General features: G+C 44.7%; 1 protein-coding gene across 3 annotated transcripts in view; it reads right to left on the bottom strand.

The window, feature by feature from the left end:
- The window catches only part of LOC122556958 (uncharacterized), a 61,669-nt gene that overhangs the window by 36,587 nt on the left and 5,498 nt on the right, over positions 1-19,584 (bottom strand). For 2 of the 3 annotated variants that reach the window (XM_087995519.1, XM_087995518.1), the window contains exon 2: positions 2,488-2,784. The exons of the other annotated variant lie outside the window; for it this stretch is intronic. In XM_087995519.1, coding sequence (XP_087851645.1) covers positions 2,488-2,784 — 297 coding nt within the window. The remainder of the gene's footprint in view (positions 1-2,487; positions 2,785-19,584) is intronic. 3 annotated transcript variants of the gene reach the window in all.

Here is a 19,584-nt window from a genome sequence, read left to right as displayed (position 1 = left end):
AAAAGGGGAACCAGCAGGAAATGCACTATTCTTAGATTTTCAGAAATCTTCTTGTGAAGTAACACATCAAAGGCTCCTGCAGAAAATGGTAGCCATGTTACGGGCCTAACATATTGGCATGGATAGAACATTAGCTTGCTAACGAGAAACAGAATATGCACAACTGGGTCATTTTCTGGTTGGCAAGGTGTAATAAGGATCAATGCTGGGACCTCCACTTTTTACATGAACAGGAAAGGTTTGGAGGGATATGGGCGAGGCGCAGGCAGGTGGGACTGGTTTAGTTTGGGAACATGGTCCGCACAGACTGGTTGGACCGAAGGATCTGCTTCCGTGCTGTATGACTCAAGGTGTGGTTGGCAAGTTTGCTGATGACACAAAGATAAGGCCAGAATGTATGTTGTGAAGAGGGACATAAGGAGGCTACAGAGGCATACAGATGGATTAGGTACATGCCAAAGATCTGGCAAGTGAAGTACATCTTGGGACCAACTGTTTCTCGAATAAAGAATGTTTTTGGTTTTCAGATACACTTACACAAACCAGCCAAGGGTGTCTATCTTCAAACCTGTCACTGCCGACTGTTTAAGCTTCCTGCTTTAATTGGTAGTCACAGTCTGGTGTAATCAGTCCTATTGACATTACAGGATATCAATTTGCATACATTTATTTGTCTGCTTGAAACAAGCATTTCATATGTGCTGTTCTGAAGTGATGGAGATCTGAGTGGTTAAGTAATCTACTCTTTTCTAATTGCTGGCCCAGATTGGTTAAAAAGTGATGTGCACTGTATAATAGGATTTTTAAAATATTGAAACCATAGGAATGCACTACATGCAAAATGAAATTCTACTGACAAAAGTGGATAGGTCTGTTTGGGTCCTTTGGAAAATAAACTTCATTTGACCCAAACAGAACATACAGACTGGTGGACACTGAGTTCATGTTTTTTTGGAAAAACAACTTGCAAGTTTGAGCTGAGCAGAGCTAATCAAAGGATCATGTCAACAGCTCTGTTCAGGTTTACTTTGTAAAAGAGCTTTGGATTTTTAGATCGTTTCGGTTTAGGAGGTAAGGGGAAATATATAAGGTGAAAAATGTGAAATTGTTCATTTTGTCAGGAAGAATAAAAGGGAAGCATTTTATCTCAATGTTGAGAAATTGCAGAGCTCTGAGAGGCACAGGTCTGGGTGTCCTGAATAACAAAAGGTTAGTGTGCAGGTACAGCAGGTAATCAGGAAAGCTAACAGAATGTTGTCATTGTTTGAGAGGTTAACAGAAATCAAGAGATGGGTAAGCTTCAGTTACAGATTCATTGTACAATATTGATCTCTTTTTTTAAAAGAAGGAAGGATTTTAATGTATTGGAAGCAATTCAGAAATCATTGACCAGATGAATACCTGGAATGGCAGGTTGTTTTATGAGACAACATGACAGGTTTGGCTTCAATACATTGAAGCCTAGAAGAGTAAAGAGCAACTTGTTTGAAATGTAAAAGATTTTAAGGGGGCTTGACAGGGTTGTTTATATTGTTGTGATTTACAGAAGGTGAAAGCCTATTGGACAATAACTTGGTGCTGTGTGATTTTTAACATTGTACACCCCAGTCCAACACCGGCACCTCCAAATCATGACAACAGATAGGAAAAACATTGAAGGCCATTAGCTCAGTTTCAGTTTACAATAATGAAAGATTGATCCCCATTAGGTTAGGTAACCCTGGGACTGAAATGTTTTAGGGCAGTTCAGTGGAGACCTGACTGAGGCCAGCAGCACAGTTTCTCTTCAAGAAAGGAGGGGTTTTTTTTCAGAGCAGACAAAGGATTTAAGTTACTTCAGTGGAAGATATGATCTCGTGCGATCTCCAGACCAGGAGTTATTTGGTCTGAAATCTGCAGGTTATAAGAAGCTGTGAAAATCTAAGCTTTCAGTTTTGAGGATATTCTGAAAGGAAGATCGCACAGTTCAGGGAACAGAAGGAAGAATCAATTACTTAAAAATGTGATACATGGGGCAATGTTTCTGGACTTGAATCTGTGTAAAGTGATGGTGTCGAGAGAGGGAGTTGTTCAAACTTTGTTTCACTGTGTGTTTCAAGATCTGTCTAACAGTGTTCGATATCAGATAGCTTTTTTCAATTTTGTCTATTGTGTAGGAAACTTGTTCTATTGTTAAAGAATCTCAGCAACCTCGTGTGACTATGTTTATGTGAATGATGACCACATTAACTAATTTTTTCAAAAACCGATCAACAAAAGCTGGCTTCACTCTGGGAATAAATTTACCCAGTAGCACCACCAGCTGGGTTTGTAACATGCCCAATAAATAAATGAATACTGCATAAGCAACTCAACTTTTATTTTGAGGAAAGCTACTCATGAAAACAAATGTATGCAATTACTCCCTTTTTAAATGACACTAACATATTTACTTATCTAATAAAAAGCAAATAACTTTCACTTTCCACTCCCCTCTGATGCACCCACCTGAAATGCTAATTCACAAAGGCACTTGACCCAAGCCACCACATCATGTTTTGAAGTTGCCATGATGTAGGTTTTCTCCATGGTGATAATGCTAAATGTCGCCGTCTCTTTCGGTGGGTTTTCCACTTGGCTCTGATTAATGCTGATACAGTCAGACAAACGAATGATCCGTTCCACTCGCTTTGTAATGTGCTTCTCATGAGTGTTAGTCCAGTCCCTTGCATCGAACAGTTCCAGCCTGGCAATACTATTTGAACTTGCTGGGTACAATATCGACCAGTTCCTTTTCCAAACTTTCTGAAAGAGTGAGAGGATGACAATCAACACGGAGGGAGGGCATAGAATCCGTGTGAAACCGATGGGACATAAAGGATTCGAGACGACCACTCTGTTCCAGCATTTTAAACAAAAACATTCATGGGATAAGGGCATTGCTGGATAATCCAGCATTGATTGCCCCAGAGGGCAGTTAAGAGTCAACCACATCAGTGTAGGTCTGGAGTCACATGTAGGCCACACCAAGTAAGGATGGCAGTTTCCTTCCCTGAAGGGCATTATTTCATGGTCATCATTAGGCTCTTAATTCCAGACTTTTATTGGATTCAATTTCTACTCTGTGCTGTGGCAGGATTTGAACCAGGGTCTGCAGAACATTCCCTGGAGTAATAGCTTAGTGATAAACACCACTCAGCTATCACCTCCACACCTTGTAGGTGCTTTCTGAATGTTATTTAGTTCACTATTTGTGACAGGAGATTCCACCACACCCCCCCCCCCCTTATTAAAATGGGTCAACAACAGTTGCAGCATGTCGGAGACTGAATGGTAATTTATACCAGTTTCTGCATAGTACCTGAGGGAGGTTTGAATGGAGTACAGAGGAACAGGCAACTTCTAGTGTACAACTGTGTCTAGCTCATGAAGATAAAGGAATGAGGAGAGAACTATTGGTAAAATTAACAAAGAAATGAAACAAATGCAGCAAGCACACAAGTCATAGTCATAGAGATATACAGCATGGAGACAGACACTTCAGTCTAACTCATCCCCCTGCTAACCAGATATCCTAACCTAATCTAATTCCATTTGCCAGCACTTGGCCCATGTCCCTCTAAACCCTTCTTATTCATATACCCATCCAGATGCCCTTTAAATGTGGTAATTGTACCAGCCTCTACCACATCCTCTGGCAGCTCATTCCATACACACACCACCCTCTGCCCAAAGTGAGGACGATGTTTTTGGGATAATTGTGTCATAAGAAGTACAACACCGTACTTGCACTATATCACTATGAGAACAGACTGCTCTGGAACTGGCTGGCCAACAGAATGTTATATTCAGTTCTAATGCTGTGTCAATAATATTATTACAATCTCTGTGAACTAAGTGCATTTCTTGCAGGGCTGCAGCAGTTACAGTGTCTTTATTGTTCAACAAGTGGGTATAGTATTCAACACAGAATTTCCTGCGCAATCGTACTAAGAGGCTCTCTAATACTTCAAACCAAATGTAGAGACAACTAGACAGAATGTTAAGACAAATTGATGACTGCCATTACATGAATCTAATCCAAGGGTCATCCACCGCATATCGTGGCAATTTTCAAAGAGTCTGCATTGTACATAAACAATTAAAATGTAAAACTGTGGGGGTGGTGAGGGGCAGGCATGTTCAGTGATGACTGACTTGCTGCCTTTCCCCACGGAGATTGGCTCATGAATCAGCCAGTCAATTTAAGCGCTGACAAAGCAAGCTTCTCTTGATTTGCAGGCTTGGCCTGCAGAGTCCCATCTTGTCAGAAGCTTCTGCCCAATCAGAGGTCAGCAGCTTCTAGGTCCTAAAGATCATGAGTTAGGTTCTAACCATCAATGGTTGAGGCCTAGGCTTCAGGGATTGGGCAGTGAAGATGAAAGTGGTTTTCCTTCACTTCCTGCAGTTAGAGGGTTGCAGGAAGAATGGCGTTGGAGGTGAAAGGAGTGAGTGGCATTCAAAGCCCCCCCCCCCCTTACCCCCAATCTATGCCTCTGATTGCCCCAAATTGAGGCAATTGGAGATTTCCCACAAACCTGGCAGCAAAATCACCTCGTTTAGGGAAGCCAGCCAGTTTACTTATCTGATGGCAATTGGGCTGGTGGCAAATTGAGATCCTGAAGAGGCCATTTATTGATCATTTCAGGACTTCTCACCCAGCTCTTAATTACTGAGATGGTGAGAAAGAGGTGATCTTTCCCCAGGAACTACTCGTCCAATTATTAGTGACCCTATCTCTGGGCCAGAAGGTCCATCTAAGAGTCCTAACTGCATCACAGGTGTGTCATACCATGTCCAAACAGATTGAAAATAATGTTTGTACGTATCTCTACAAGGAGAGTTAGAGGTACACTCAATTGTTTAATATTCTCCAAATCCAGAATCACCTTCTGATTTCAGGAACTCAACATAACTCACCAGTACCACCAACCACCATTTATACAATGTGCCATAAACATTCAGTGCCTTGTAAGTTACTGCATTATTGCTGATGAAGAATTTCAGTAAGAAATGTTATGGAGCAGACCAAATCCCCTCAAGATGTATTAACAAGATAGTCTATACTTAAACTTTTCTGATTATAAATGCAAGTGCTAGGTATTGTATTCTGGATGCAATTTGATTGGTCAAACTACCAGATTTGAAGCAGAACACATTTTATTCATACACTATAGTTAAGATTCAACAAAAGAAAGGAGAAATTGGATGAACTTAACTCTATTGGAAAACCTAGCAGAATAATAGATTATTTAACTACTAAACAGTAACTGTTCCAATATAGTAACATCCCATAAACACAAACTTGGCAAAGGCAAATTCAGTAAAACAGATTGTCTCTCATACTGTCGTAGCAGCAGGAAGGGAGCCCTCGCTTTTAGCTGTAACCGGGAGAGGAATTAGAACTTCTACATCCAGCTTCAAGACTGCAGAAAGCTAAAACTAAAGCCTTGGTTCTGTGGGAGCTTGCCCTCACCAAGTCAGGCTGCTTCTATAGTTCCAACGTTTTAAAAAAGCTAAGGCCTCATGAGCTGTTTATTTTATTAGCTTTGGAGCAGACTGCTCATCATCTCTGTCTCAATCTTTCTTCATAAAACGTCTAGAACAGAATATACCTGTTAAAGCCATAATATTGTCACAGAAACTACTGCTGGACGTAAGTTAGATTTAGAAACATCTGCAGCACAAGGGCTCATGATGTACTCCTTGTTTATAGCTCATATTCCCCTGTCCAATCTAAGCAAACTAAAACCAAGCCCCATCAAGAGTAACTCTGCTAAAAACTAAAAGTGCTGTAAATCAAAAACAAAATCAGAGATGGCTGGAAAAGCCCAGCAGGTCTGGCAGCATCTTGGGAGAGAAATCAGAGTTAACATTTCGGGGCAACTGACCCCTTCCTTCAAACAGATTGTAAATGGGGAAATGTTGGTTTATACGCAGAAGAATAACTCAGATGCTTGGTAACCTGTTTACACTGCTCCATCTCATACGACCAACACATCAGTCGTAGGAGCAGTTAATTAAGATTAAATCATCCCTGCACAAAACTAGGTTGCACTTCCTTTAAACTTATGAGAGTTCCTTTTTTTTCAGAAAGGCATCCTGTCTCTGGTGAGTTGTGCCCTGTTAAATTTAGAAATTTACCTTCACTTAGACCTTTGTATCACTGACATACTTATTCTATTCAATGAATTAAAACATTATTTGAGGCCTCCATTAGTGAATTTGGTGTTTGAACAGATGGATGTTGTTTGCAATGCTTTGATATATTTAGAGTTTTTCACTCAACCAAATGAGAGAGAAAACAGGCAGTCATAATGGAGGACCAGAAACAATCTAGTGAAAGGTCTTCTGGATTGGGGCGGGGAATGGAAAAGTTGAAGAGAGGGGGCAGACCAGGATCATGCCATTGGTAAGAAAACTGGGACAGGTTTACAACAGTGTGGGAAACATATCTGGACAAGAATTAATGCAGGAGATCATATTAAGAGAGCTAATAAGAGGAGAAAGCCATTCAGGCTGCATTGTTTGTAATGGCTCTCTGGGAAATCAAATCCACAAGTTCCACTCCCACACCCTGTCCCATTAGCCCAACGTTACTCCCCTCCCCAAACTGTTTCGAAAGCCTCGTTTGAATTTGCATCCACCACATTCCACATCATACCAAGAAGGGGCAAAGGTGCTGGATACTGCAAAGGCTACTGGCCCTGACAACATTCCAGCAACAGCACCAAAGACTTGCGCTCCCGAACGGATTATGGCCTAGACAAGCTCTCCCATTATAGCCAGAACACTGGCATCTACCTCAAAATGTGGAAAATTGCCCGTTAAGGTAAAAGCTAAAGTCGCCATCGTTCTACCAAACCACAAGGCTGCTCTATCATTGTAAAGAGATACTGGTGATGGTTTAACTTCAGGGTCATCACACCTCAGGAACAATTGAGAAGCAGAGTCCTTCATGATAACCTCAATCAGTGCGGGAATTGAACCCACATTGTTGGCACAACATTGCATTGCAAACCAGCTGTCCAGCCAACTGAGCGAACCAATCCCCTTGCCCAGCTATGACCTGTCCAACTACCATTATACCAGCCTACACCCAGTTATCAGCAAAGTGATGGAAGAGGTCACTGACAATACTCAATAATAGACTGCTTATTCTGCTAGGGTCGCTCAGCTCCTGACCGCATTACAGCCGTGATTCAAACATGGACAAAAGAGCTGAGCTCCAGTGGTAAGGTGAGAAGGACTGCTCTTGGTGTGAGGGTAATATTTGACCAATTGAGGCATCAAGGATTTCTGCCAAAAACTGAACTCATTGCTAAGCAAGAAAAACAAATCTCCACCGGTCGGAGTCACTCCTAGCATTAAGGAAGATTGTTATGGTTGTTGGAGGACAATCATTCCAGTCCCAGGACATCACCACAGGAGTTCCTCAGACTAAGGCTGAGGCTGAATCATCTTTAGCTGCTTCTTCAATGATTTCTCTCCTTCATAGGGTCAGAAGTGAGAATCAAAAACTGAAGTTGCTAGAGAAGCTCAGCAGGTCTGGCAGTGTCCATGAGAGAAATCAGTCTCGAGTGACCCTTTTTCAGAACAGTTCTCAAGCCAAAATGTTAATTCTGATTTCTCTCCACAGATGCTTCCAGATCTCCTGAGTCTTTCCAGCAATTTCTGAATTTGTTTCAGATTTACAGCATCCGTAGGTCTTTCAGATTTTTTTTTTAAACCATCCTAACTCTGAATGATATCATCATTCCTTCTCTGCCACTGGGTCTGCCGCTGGAACGCTGTACAGCATTGTCTGTGCACCTACACAATGTGCATTGCAGAGGTTCAAAGAGAAAGCACATGACCAACCACCTTCTCTCAAAGGACAATTCAAAATCGATAATAAATGCTGACCTAGCCAGAGAGAGACATACATCTCATCAATGAATCAATAAAGGTGGAACATTCCAGATGAGCATCTCTTTAGATGCTGCCTCCACCTTAAATTATCAACCACTCTCCAAGGTTTCACGAAGAGGCGATTTGCTCAGGCTACAATTGGTGAGACAATTACAAACTGGAATCTCATTATGAATGCTTGGTTGACCTCAAAGACCTAAAATGTGTTGCTGGAAGAGCGCAGCAGGTCAGGCAGCATCCAGGGAACAGGAGAATCGACGTTTCGGGCATAAGCCCTTCTTCAGGAATTGAAGAAGGGCTTATGCCCGAAACATCAATTCTCCTGTTCCCTGGATGCTGCCTGACATGCTGCGCTCTTCCAGCAACACATTTCCAGCTCTGATCTCCAGCATCTGCAGACCTCACTTTCTCCTCATAGCTGTGAAGGAGACTTGTAGCTTTATTTGACAGTGAGTCTGTTTGTTTAGCTGGACACAAATTAAGGATGTTAAAGATATTTTTCAATGCAAGTGTGAATTGCAGTGCGAACTTTATGAATGCGTAAGAAATTTAATTGGGATTTTAAATGATAATTTTATTGGTTCTATGCAGAGTGGGTACTGGAAGAAAGCTTCCAAGAGTTATCAGTTCAGCAGTTATCAGGACATTAAATCAATATAAAAATCAAACCCCAGGATTCCCTGTACACATTCAGATCTGATTCTCCTTTATTGTTGAATGCAGAAGAGCACTTTACACACTGGAATACGTACTCTAATGCATCTCAATCTTGAACTGTACTAACCAATTTAACAATCTCTTCATATTTAAGGACAGGACATTATGGTAAATCAATAACATATAATCCAATAATATATTTTACTTTTCAGAAAGCATCACTTATGACAATTGAAGTTGATAAGAGCTTTTAAACTTACATCCTAGCAGGAAAATCCATTAAAATGTGTGAATGACGTATACTGGGCCAATACTTCAGAACAGAGAAAGAAAGAAGCATATGTCAGGTACAGACAGGATCGATCGAGTGAATCCTTAGAAGGGTATAAAAGACGTAGGAGTATACTTAAGAGGGAAATCAGGAGGGCAAAAAGGGGACATGAGATAGCTTTGGCAAATAGAATTAAGGAGAATGCAAAGGGTTTTTACAAATATATTAAGGACAAAAGGGTAACTAGGGAGAGAATAGGGCCCCTCAAAGATCATCAAGGCGGCCTTTGTGTGGAGCCACAGAAAATGGGGGAGATACAAAATGAATATTTTGCATCAGTATTTACTGTGGAAAAGGATATGGAAGATATAGACTGTAGGGAAATAGATCTTGCAAAATGTCCAGATTACACAGGAGGAAGTGCTGGATGTCTTGAAACAGTTAAAGATGGATAAATCCCCAGGACCTGATCAGGTTTAGATTAGATTTCTTACAGTGTGGAAGCAGGCCCTTCGGCCCAACAAGTCCACACCGACCCTCCGACCCACCCAGACCCATTCCCCTACACCTAACACTACGGGCAATTTAGTACGCCCAATTCACCTGACCTGCACATCTTTAGACTGTGGGAGGAAACTGGAGCACCCAGAGGAAACCCACGCAGTCACGGGGAGAATGTGCAAACGCCACACAGACAGTTGCCTGAGGCAAGAATTGAACTCAGGTCTCTGGTGCTGTGAGGCAGCAGTGCTAACCACTGTGCCACCGTGCCCCCAGTGTACCCGAGAACTCTGTGGGAAGATAGATGAGGGCAGAGCAGTAGATGTGATCTATATGGACTTCAGTAAGGCGTTCGACAAGGTTCCCCATGGGAGACTGATTAGCAAGGTTAGATCTCATGGAATACAGGGAGAACTAGCCATTTGGATACAGGACTGGCTCAAAGGTAGAAGACAGAGGGTGGTAGTGGAGGGTTGTTTTTCAGACTGGAGGCCTGTGACCAGTGGAGTGCCACAAGGATTGGTGCTGGGCCCTCTACTTTTTGTCATTTACATAAATGATTTGGATGCGAACTTAAGAGGTACAGTTAGTAAGTTTGCAGATGACACCAAAATTGGAGGTGTAGTGGACAGCGAAAAGGGTCACCTCAGATTACAACAGGATCTGGACCAGATGGGCAAATGGGCTGAGAAGTGGCAGATGGAGTTTAATTCAGATAAATGCGAGGTGCTGCATTTTGGGAAAGCAAATCTTAGCAGGACTTATACACTGAATGGTAAAGTCCTAGGGAGTGTTGCTGAACAAAGAGATCTTGGAGTGCAGGTTCATAGCTCCTTGAAAGTGGAGTTGCAGGTAGATAGGATAGTGAAGAAGGCGTTTGGTATGCTTTCCTTTATTGGTCAGAGTATTGAGTACAGGAGTTGGGAGGTCATGTTGCAGCTGTACAGGACATTGGTTAGGCCACTGTTGGAATATTGTGTGCAATTCTGGTCTCCTTCCTATCGGAAAGATGTTGTGAAACTTGAAAGTGTTCAGAAAAGATTTACAAAGCTGTTGCCAGGGTTGGAGGATCTGAGCTACAGGGAGCTGAACAGGCTGGGGCTGTTTTACCTGGAGCGTCGGAGGCTGTGGGGTGACCTTATAGAGATTTACAAAATTATGAGGGGCATGGATAGGATAAGTAGGCAAAGTCTTTTTCCTGGGGTCGGGGAGTCCAGAACTAGAGGACATAGGTTTAGGGTGAGAGGGGAAAGATATAAAAGAGACCTAAGGGGCAACTGTTTCACACAGAGGGTGGTACGTGTATGGAATGAGCTGCCAGAGGAAGTGGTGGAAGCTGGTACAATTGCAACATTTAAGAAGCACCTGGATGGGTATATGAATAGGAAGGGTTTGAAGGGATATGAGCCGGGTGCTGGCAGGTGGGACTAGATTGGGTTGGGATATCTGGTCAGCATGGACGGGTTGGACCGAAGGGTTTGTTTCCATGCTGTACATCTCTATGACTCTATAACAGCTTCCAGTGCAACCAGTACGTGTATTTTCAAGTTTTACCGTTTAAGTTTTACTCAGATGTCAAAAGCTTCCCAACAGCAGACTTCCTGCAAGATTTACAAACTGAATTACCAATCTTGGCTCCTTTAGGAACCCAATCTCAATGAAAGTAACGACACTAGATAAAATTGTATTTCAGCCAGCTGCTTAAATAATGACCCTCACAGTTCTTAGGAAGGGTCATTGGACCCGAAACATTAACTCTATTTCTCTCCACAAATGCTGCCAGACCTGCTGAGCTTTTCCACCAACTTCTGTTTTTGTTTCTGATTGTGACATCGTCCGCAGTTCTTTTGGATTTCAATCTGCGTGTGCGTGTGTGTGCGTGTGTATTCGGTGTGTGTTCGTGTGTGTTCGTGTGTGTTCGTGTGTGTGTGTGTTCGTGTGTGTGTGTGTTCGTGTGTGTGTGTGTTCGTGTGTGGGTGTGTATGTGTGTGGGTGTGTCTGTGTCTGTGTGTCTGTGTCTGTGTGTCTGTGTCTGTGTGTGTCTGTGTCTGTGTGTCTGTGTGTGTGTTTCTGTGTGTGTGTGTCTGTGTGTGTCTGTGTGTGTATTCGGTGTGTGTATGCGTGTGTGTGTGTGTGTGTGTTGTGCGTGTGCGTGTGCGTGTGCGTGTGCGTGTGCGTGTGCGTGTGCATGTGCATGTGCATGTGTGTGTGCGTATGTGTGTGCGTATGTGTGCGTGCGTGCGCGTGCGTGTGCGTGCGTGTGCGTGCGCGTGCGTGCGCGTGCGTGTGCGTGCGTGTGTCTGTCTGTGTCTGTCTGTGTGTGTGTGTCTATGTGTGTGTGTTCGGTGTGTGTGTGTGTGTTTTCGGTGTGTGTGTGTGCGGTGTGTGTGTGTGTCTGTGTATGTGTGTATGTGTGTGTGTCTGTGTGTGTGCGCACGCACGCGCGTGTATGTGTGTGTGTGTGTTCGGTGTGTGTGTGTATGTGTGTCTGTGTGTGTGTGTGTCTGTGTGTGTGTGTGTCTGTGTGTGTGTGTCTGTCTGTCTGTCTGTGTGTGTCTGTGTGTGTGTTCAGTGTGTGTGTGTGTCTGTGTGTGTCTGTCTGTGTGTGTGTGTTCGGTGTGTGTGTGTATGTGTGTCTGTGTGTGTCTGTGTGTGTGTGTGTCTGTGTGTGTGTCTGTGTCTGTGTGTGTCTGTGTGTGTGTTCAGTGTGTGTGTGTGTCTGTGTGTGTCTGTCTGTGTGTGTGTGTGTTCGGTGTGTGTGTGTATGTGTGTCTGTGTGTGTGTCTGTGTGTGTGTGTGTCTGTGTGTGTGTCTGTGTCTGTGTGTGTCTGTGTGTGTGTTCAGTGTGTGTCTGTCTGTGTGTGTGTGTCTGTGTGTGTGTGTGTGTTCGGTGTGTGTGTGTGTATGTGTGTCTGTGTGTGTCTGTGTGTGTGTGTGTGTTCGGTGTGTGTGTGTGTCTGTCTGTCTGTGTGTGTCTGTGTGTGTCTGTGTGTGTCTGTGTGTGTCTGTGTGTGTCTGTGTGTATCTGTGTGTGTCTGTGTGTGTCTGTGTGTGTCTGTGTGTGTGTGTCTGTGTGTGTTGGGTGTGTTTGTGTGGGTGTGTGTGTTGGGTGTGTGTGTTGGGTGTGTGTGTTGGGTGTGTGTGTTGGGTGTGTGTGTTGGGTGTGTGTGTTGGGTGTGTGTGTTGGGTGTGTGTGTTGGGTGTGTGTGTGTGGGGTGTATCTGTGTGTGTGTTGGGTGTGTGTGTGTCTGTGTGTCTGTGTTCGGTGTGTGTGTGTGTGTGTGTCTTCGGTGTGTGTGTGTCTGTGTGTGTGTTGGGTGTGTGTGTGTCTGTGTGTGTGTGAGTTGGGTGTGTGTCTGTGTGTTCGGTGTGTGTGTGTGTGTGTGTCTGTGTGTGTGTATATGTGTGTGTGTGTGTTCGGTGTGTGTGTGTGTCTGTATGTGTGTGTGTCTGTATGTGTGTGTGTCAGTGTGTGTGTGTGTCAGTGTGTGTGTGTGTGTCAGTGTGTGTGTGTGTGTCAGTGTGTGTGTGTGTGTCAGTGTGTGTGTGTGTGTGTATGTATGTGTGTGTGTGTGTGTGTCTGTATGTGTGTGTTTTGGGTGTGTGTGTGTGTTGGGTGTGTGTGTGTTGTGTGTGTGTGTCTGGGTGTGTGTGTGTCTGGGTGTGTGTGTGTCTGGGTGTGTGTGTGTGTCTGGGTGTGTGTGTGTTGGGTGTGTGTGTGTTCTGTGTGTGTGTGTGTGTTCTGTGTGTGTGTGTGTGTTCGGTGTGTGCGTGTGTGTTCGGTGTGTGCGTGTGTGTCTGTGCGTGTGTGTCTGTGCGTGTGTGTTGGGTGTGTGTGTTGGGTGTGTGTGTTGGGTGTGTGTGTTGGGTGTGTGTGTTGGGTGTGTGTGTTGGGTGTGTGTGTGTGTTTGTCTGTCTGTCTGTCTGTCTGTGTGTCTGTGTGTGTGTGTGTGCGTTGGTGTGTCTGTCTGGGTGTGTCTGTGTCGGTGTGTGTGTGTGTGTGTGTCTGTGTGTGTGTGTGTGTGTGTAACAGCACACAAACCAACAGCCACCCTCAGACAACAACTCACCAGAACGAAGGACCCGATACCCAGCATGAGCAAAACTAATGTAGTGTACAAAATCCCATGCAAGGACTGCACAAAACACTATATAGGACAAACAGGAAGACAGCTAACGATCCGCATCCATGAACATCAACTAGCCACGAAACACCACGACCAGCTATCCCTAGTAGCCACACACACAGACGACAAGCAACATGAATTCGACTGGGACAACACTACTATCATAGGGCAAGCCAAACAAAGAACAGCCAGGGAATTCGTAGAAGCATGGCACTCATCCACAAACTCCATCAACAAACACATCGACCTGGACCCAATATACCGGCCACTACAGCGGACAGCTGAAACTGACAACCGGGACAGGCCACTATAAATGCCGGAGGAAACACCACAGAAACATCACATGAGGCTCCCAAGCACTGAGGATGTCACCTAGCCAGGGGACGAAATGTTTCCAACAAAAATTCCCAGCTCGGCGAACAGAACCACAACAACGAGCACCCGAGCTACAAATCTTCACACAAACTTTGAACACCTGTGGGTGTGTGGGTGTGTGTGTGTGGGTGTATGTGTGTGTGTGTCTGTGTGTGTGTTGGGTGTGTGTGTGTGTGTGTCTGTCTGTGTGTGTGTGTTGGGTGTGTGTGTGTGTGTGTGTCTGTCTGTGTGTGTGTGTTGGGTGTGTGTGTGTGTTGGGTGTGTGTGTGTGTGTGTCGGGTGTGTGTGTCGGGTGTGTGTGTCGGGTGTGTGTGTCAGGTGTGTGTGTCTGTCTGTCTGTGTGTGTGTTGGGTGTGTGTGTGTTGGGTGTGTGTGGGTGTATGTGTGTGTGTGTCTGTCTGTGTGTGTGTGTCTGTCTGTGTGTGTGTGTGTTGGGTGTGTGTGTGTGTCTGTCTGTGTGTGTGTGTGTTGGGTGTGTGTGTGTGTCTGTCTGTGTGTGTGTGTGTTGGGTGTGTGTGTGTGTGTTGGGTGTGTGGGTGTGTGTGTCGGGTGTGTGTGTCGGGTGTGTGTGTCGGGTGTGTGTGTCGGGTGTGTGTGTCGGGTGTGTGTGTCGGGTGTGTGTGTCGGGTGTGTGTGTCTGTCTGTCTGTGTGTGTGTTGGGTGTGTGTGTGTTGGGTGTGTGTGTGTGTGTGTGTGTGTGTGTGGGTGTATGTGTGTGTGTGTCTGTCTGTGTGTGTGTGTGTTGGGTGTGTGTGTGTGTCTGTCTGTGTGTGTGTGTGTTGGGTGTGTGTGTGTGTGTTGGGTGTGTGTGTGTGTGTGATGGGGGTGTGTGTGTGTGTGTGTGTCGGGTGTGTGTGTCGGGTGTGTGTGTCGGGTGTGTGTGTCTGTCTGTCTGTGTGTGTGTTGGGTGTGTGTGTGTTGGGTGTGTGTGTGTGTGTGTGTGTGTGTGTGGGTGTATGTGTGTGTGTGTCTGTCTGTGTGTGTGTGTGTTGGGTGTGTGTGTGTGTCTGTCTGTGTGTGTGTGTGTTGGGTGTGTGTGTGTGTGTTGGGTGTGTGTGTGATGGGGGTGTGTGTGATGGGGGGTGTGTGTGTGTTGGGTGTGTGTGTGTGTGTTGGGTGTGTGTGTGTGTGTGTTGGGTGTGTGTGTGATGGGGGTGTGTGTGTTGGGTGACAAGCTGCCATGTTGCCTGACCCAGGGGAAACAGCAGGTGGTGAGAATGGGCTGATCGGCTTAAATTTGCAATGATGCCTAACTCCCATTTGGTCCTCTCAAGACAACGTTGCTCAGTCAGGACAGGGGAAAACATCCCAAGCCTTCATGGGAATGTCCATGATCCAAAACGGATTGTAATGACTCTCTGTAGCTGCAATGTCACCCATTGACATTCAATATATATTCCCGTGTCTCTCTGCTCTGAACAATTATACTATTTATTTTATTTTAATTGATTCTCCTTCTGCTTCTAACCAAAATATACAATTCAGCAATTGCCTGCATTAGATTTCACCTATCACCTTACTGCCTGTTCCATCAGCCTGTCTACATCCTAAGACCATAAGACATAGAAACTGAAATTAGGCCATTCAGCCCATCGACTCTGCTCCACCATTCAATCATGGCTGATAAGCAACCCACCAAGACCCAGCTCCTGCCACTCTATCCCTGCACAACCCTGGACACTATGGAGTAATTTACATTTCTCCCGCTTTCTCCCCGTAACCCTTGATCCTCTTGATAGTCAAGAACCTATCTATCTCTGTCTTAAATATACTCAGTGACCTGGCCTCCACAGCCTTCTGTGGCAGTGAATTCCACAGATTCCCCACTCTCTGGCTGAAGAAGTTTCTCCTTATCTCCGTTCTAAAAGGTCTTCCCTTTACTCTAAGGCTGTGGCCTCGGCTCCTCGTCTCTCCTACCAATGGAAATATCTTCCCAACATCCACTCTGTCCAGGCCATTCAGGATTCTCTACGTTTCAATGAGATCATGCCTCATTCTTCTAAACTCCACCGAGTATAGACTCAGAATCCTGGGACAATTCTCATGAACCTCCTCTGAACCTGCTCCGGGGCCAGTGCACCCTTCCTGAGATGTGGGGCCCAAAACTGCGCACTTCCACAGAGTTCACATTGCTGCCAACTTTTGGATAGAACATAGAACAGTATAGTACACTACAGGCCCTTCTGCCCTCGATGACGTGCTGGCCTTTTATCCTACTCTAAGATCAGACTAACCCACAAACCCTTCATTTTGCTATCATCCATGTGCCTATCCAGCAGTCACTTAAATGTCTCTAATGTCTCTGATTCTACTACCACTGCTGGCAGTGGATTCCACACACCCACCATCTCTGTGTAAAGAACCTACCTCTGACATCTCCCCTAAATCTTCCTCCAATCATCTTAAAATTATGTCCCCTCGTGATAGCCATTTCTGCCCTGGAAAAAAGTCTCTAGCTATCCACTCTCTCTGTGCCTCTCAACATCTTGTACACCTCTGTCAAGTCACCTCTCATCCTTCTTCGCTCAAATGAGAAAAGCCCTAGCTCCCTCAACCTTTCTTAATAAGACACGCCCTCCAGTCCAGGCAGCATCCTTGGAAATCACCTCTGAATTCTCCCTAAAGCTTCCACATCCTTTCTGTAATGAGGTGACCAGAACTGAACACAATATTCCAAGTGTGGTCTAACCAGGGCTTTATAGAGCAGCAGCATAACCTCATGGCTCATAAACTCAATCCCCCTGCGAATGAAAGCCAAAACATCATGCACCGTCTGAACAATCCTAGCAACTCAGGTGATAACTTTGAGGGATCTCTGGACATGAATCCAAGATCCCTCTGTTCCTCCACACTGCCAAGAATCCTGTCTTTAACCTTGTATTCTGCATTCAAATTCGACCTTCCAAAGTGAATGACTTCACACTTTTCCAGGTTGAGCTCCATCTGCCATTTATCAGCCCAGTTCTGCATCCTGTCAATGTCCCGTTGCAACCTACAACAGCCCTCCGCACTATCCACAATTCCACAAACCTCTGTCATCAGCAAACTTACTAACCCACCCATCCAATTCCTCATCCAAGTCATTTATAAAAATCACAAAGAGCAGAGGTCTCAGAACAGACCCATGTGGAACACCATTGGTCACTGAGCTCCTGGCTGAACACTTACCATGTACTACCACCCACTGTCTTCTATGGGCTAGCCATTCTTGATGAAGGGCTTTTGCCCAAAATGTCGACTCTCCTGCTCCTCAGACGCTGCCTGACCTGCTGTGCTTTTCGAGCACCACACTCTCGTCTCTAATCTCCAGCAGCTGCAGTCTTCACTTTCTTCCAGCCAATTCTACATCCAGACAGCCAAACTTCCCGGTACCCCATGCCTCCTTACCTTCTGAATGAGCCTACCGTGGGGAACCTTATCAAACACCTTGCTAAAAGCCATGTACACTACATCCACTGCTCTACCTTCATCACATCCTCAAAGAATTCAATAAGCTTTGTGAGGCATGACCTGCCCTTCACAAAGCCATGCTGACTACCTCTAATCAAACTATGCTTTACCAAGTAGTTATAAATACTGTCGCTTAGAATCTTCTCCAATAATTTACCCACCACCAACGTAGGACTGACTGGTCTGTAACTCCCAGGATTATCTGCAATCCCTTTCTTGAACAAGGGAATAACATTTGCCACCCTCCAATCATCTGGCACGACTCCTGTGGACAGTGAAGATCATCACCAAAGGCGCAGCCAATCTCTTCCATCACTTCCCATCTGGCCCAGGGGACTTATCTATTCTAATGTTTTTCAAAGTTTCCAGAACATATTCCTTCTTAACATCAACCTGTTTGAACATATCAGTCTGTTTCACGCTGTCCTCACAAACGACAAGGTCCCTCTCACTAGTGAATACTGAAGCAAAGTATTCATTAAGGACCTCTCCTTCCTCCTCCAACCCCAGGCTCAAGTTCCCTCCACTATCCCTGATTTGCCCTACCCTCACTCTGGCCATCTCCTTGTTCCCCACATAAATGTAGAATGCCTTGGGCCATCAACAAATTTCAAACAGGTCTGTCTTTCATATAGAAAAGCAGCAGTCCTCATACTGACACTGGGGAAAATTGCACTGTACACCTTCCACCAGCGCAAAAACATCTGACGTATTGATACCAAGATTTCCTTGTGCTTTTACTGTTTAATAAATTCTGGGTAATCCAAGATGGAGGATGGGAAAAATTTCTGGCTATAACAGCTGCTCCTTTTTTGAGGTATTTTAGGTGCTGGAGGTGATTTCCTCGAATTCTAGGAGCAGCAATTACTGTTTCATATGCTGTTTTAGAACTTTGGAGAACAAAAAAGCCAAAACAACAGTATGTTAAAAAGGAGAGGTACAGACAAAAGAAGCACATGGTGAGGTCAGTGCAGGAGAGAGAGAGAAAGAAACCCACATTGCTAAATAACACAGCAGTCAACCTGCACAGTTTCTGACTTTGCTGTTTGAGTTCATGTATCGCTAGACACTGGAGTACGTCTGGGAAAATTAACAAACAGTGAAATTCACAACTAATCTTGGAGGAACCTGTTTGGGAGAGGTCACAGCACAGAAACAGATAAGAGATATTTTAAGTGTGGCCTTACATCAAGTCTGCCACAGTGAGTAGAGTGGGTTCTTTCTTGATTATATGTTTTATTGAGATATGTCTGTTGATTAAACTTAAAATATAAGCCATAAGTATTAAGTTAGCCTGGAGCAGTGTTTTGTAGAGGAATAAGACAGTGCTATTATCTGGGTCTGTAGATTGAAAGAAGCAAAAATGGCCCTTACTAGAGAGATATGCTCTTCTTGTCTGATGTGGGAGTTTAGGGAGAGTTTACGTGTTACTGAGGATAATATCTGCAATAAATGCCATTGGTTGCAAATGCTATCGGATCGAATGGATCAGTTGGGTGACAGTTAGAGGCAATGAGGAATTTACAAGAGCAAGGGGATGTGATGGATGGCAGTTACAGGAAGGAGGAAAACCCGCAGATACAGTCACATATATGGATTAAATCGAGGAAAGGTAACAGAGGTAGGCAGGTAGTGCAGGAGTTTCTGTGGCTATCCCCATTTCAAACAGGTATGCTGTTTTGGAAAATGTAGGGGGTGATGGATTCTCAGAGGAACATAGCACGAACAGCCAAGTTTCTGGTATTGAGACTGGCTCTAATGCAACGAGGGGTACGTCAGGTTCCAAGAGATCGATTTATGTTAGAGGATTCTCTAGTCTGAGGTACAGACAGACGTTTCTGTGGCCGGCAGCAAAAAAATCAGAATGGTGTGTTGCCTCCCTGGTGCCAGGATCAAGGATGTCTCAGAGAGGGTGCAGAATGTTCTCACGGGGGAGAGGGGCCAGCAGGAGGTCACTGTCCACATTGTAAGCAATGACCTAGGAAGGGAAAAGGTTGAGATTCTGAAGGGAGATTACAGAGAATTAGGCAGGAATTTAGAAAGGAGGTCCTCAAGATTATTAATATCTGGATTACTCCCGGTGATACGAGCAAGTGAGGGCAGGAATAGGAGGATAGAGCAGATGAATGCATGGCTGAGGAGCTGGTGTATGGGAGAAGGATTCACATTTTTGGATCATTGGAAACTCTTTTGGGGTAGAGGTGACCTGTACAAGAAGGACGGATTGCACCTAAATTGGAAGGGGACTAATATACTGGCAGGGAAATTTGATAG

The sequence above is a fragment of the Chiloscyllium plagiosum genome, unplaced genomic scaffold, assembly GCF_037043375.1.
Source record: "Chiloscyllium plagiosum isolate Xiang-an unplaced genomic scaffold, Cpla_swu_hap1 HiC_scaffold_16, whole genome shotgun sequence".
Classification (NCBI taxonomy): domain Eukaryota; kingdom Metazoa; phylum Chordata; class Chondrichthyes; order Orectolobiformes; family Hemiscylliidae; genus Chiloscyllium; species Chiloscyllium plagiosum.
The sequence above is the reverse complement of the archived record's forward strand: the minus strand, read 5'-3'. Positions and strand labels throughout refer to the sequence as shown.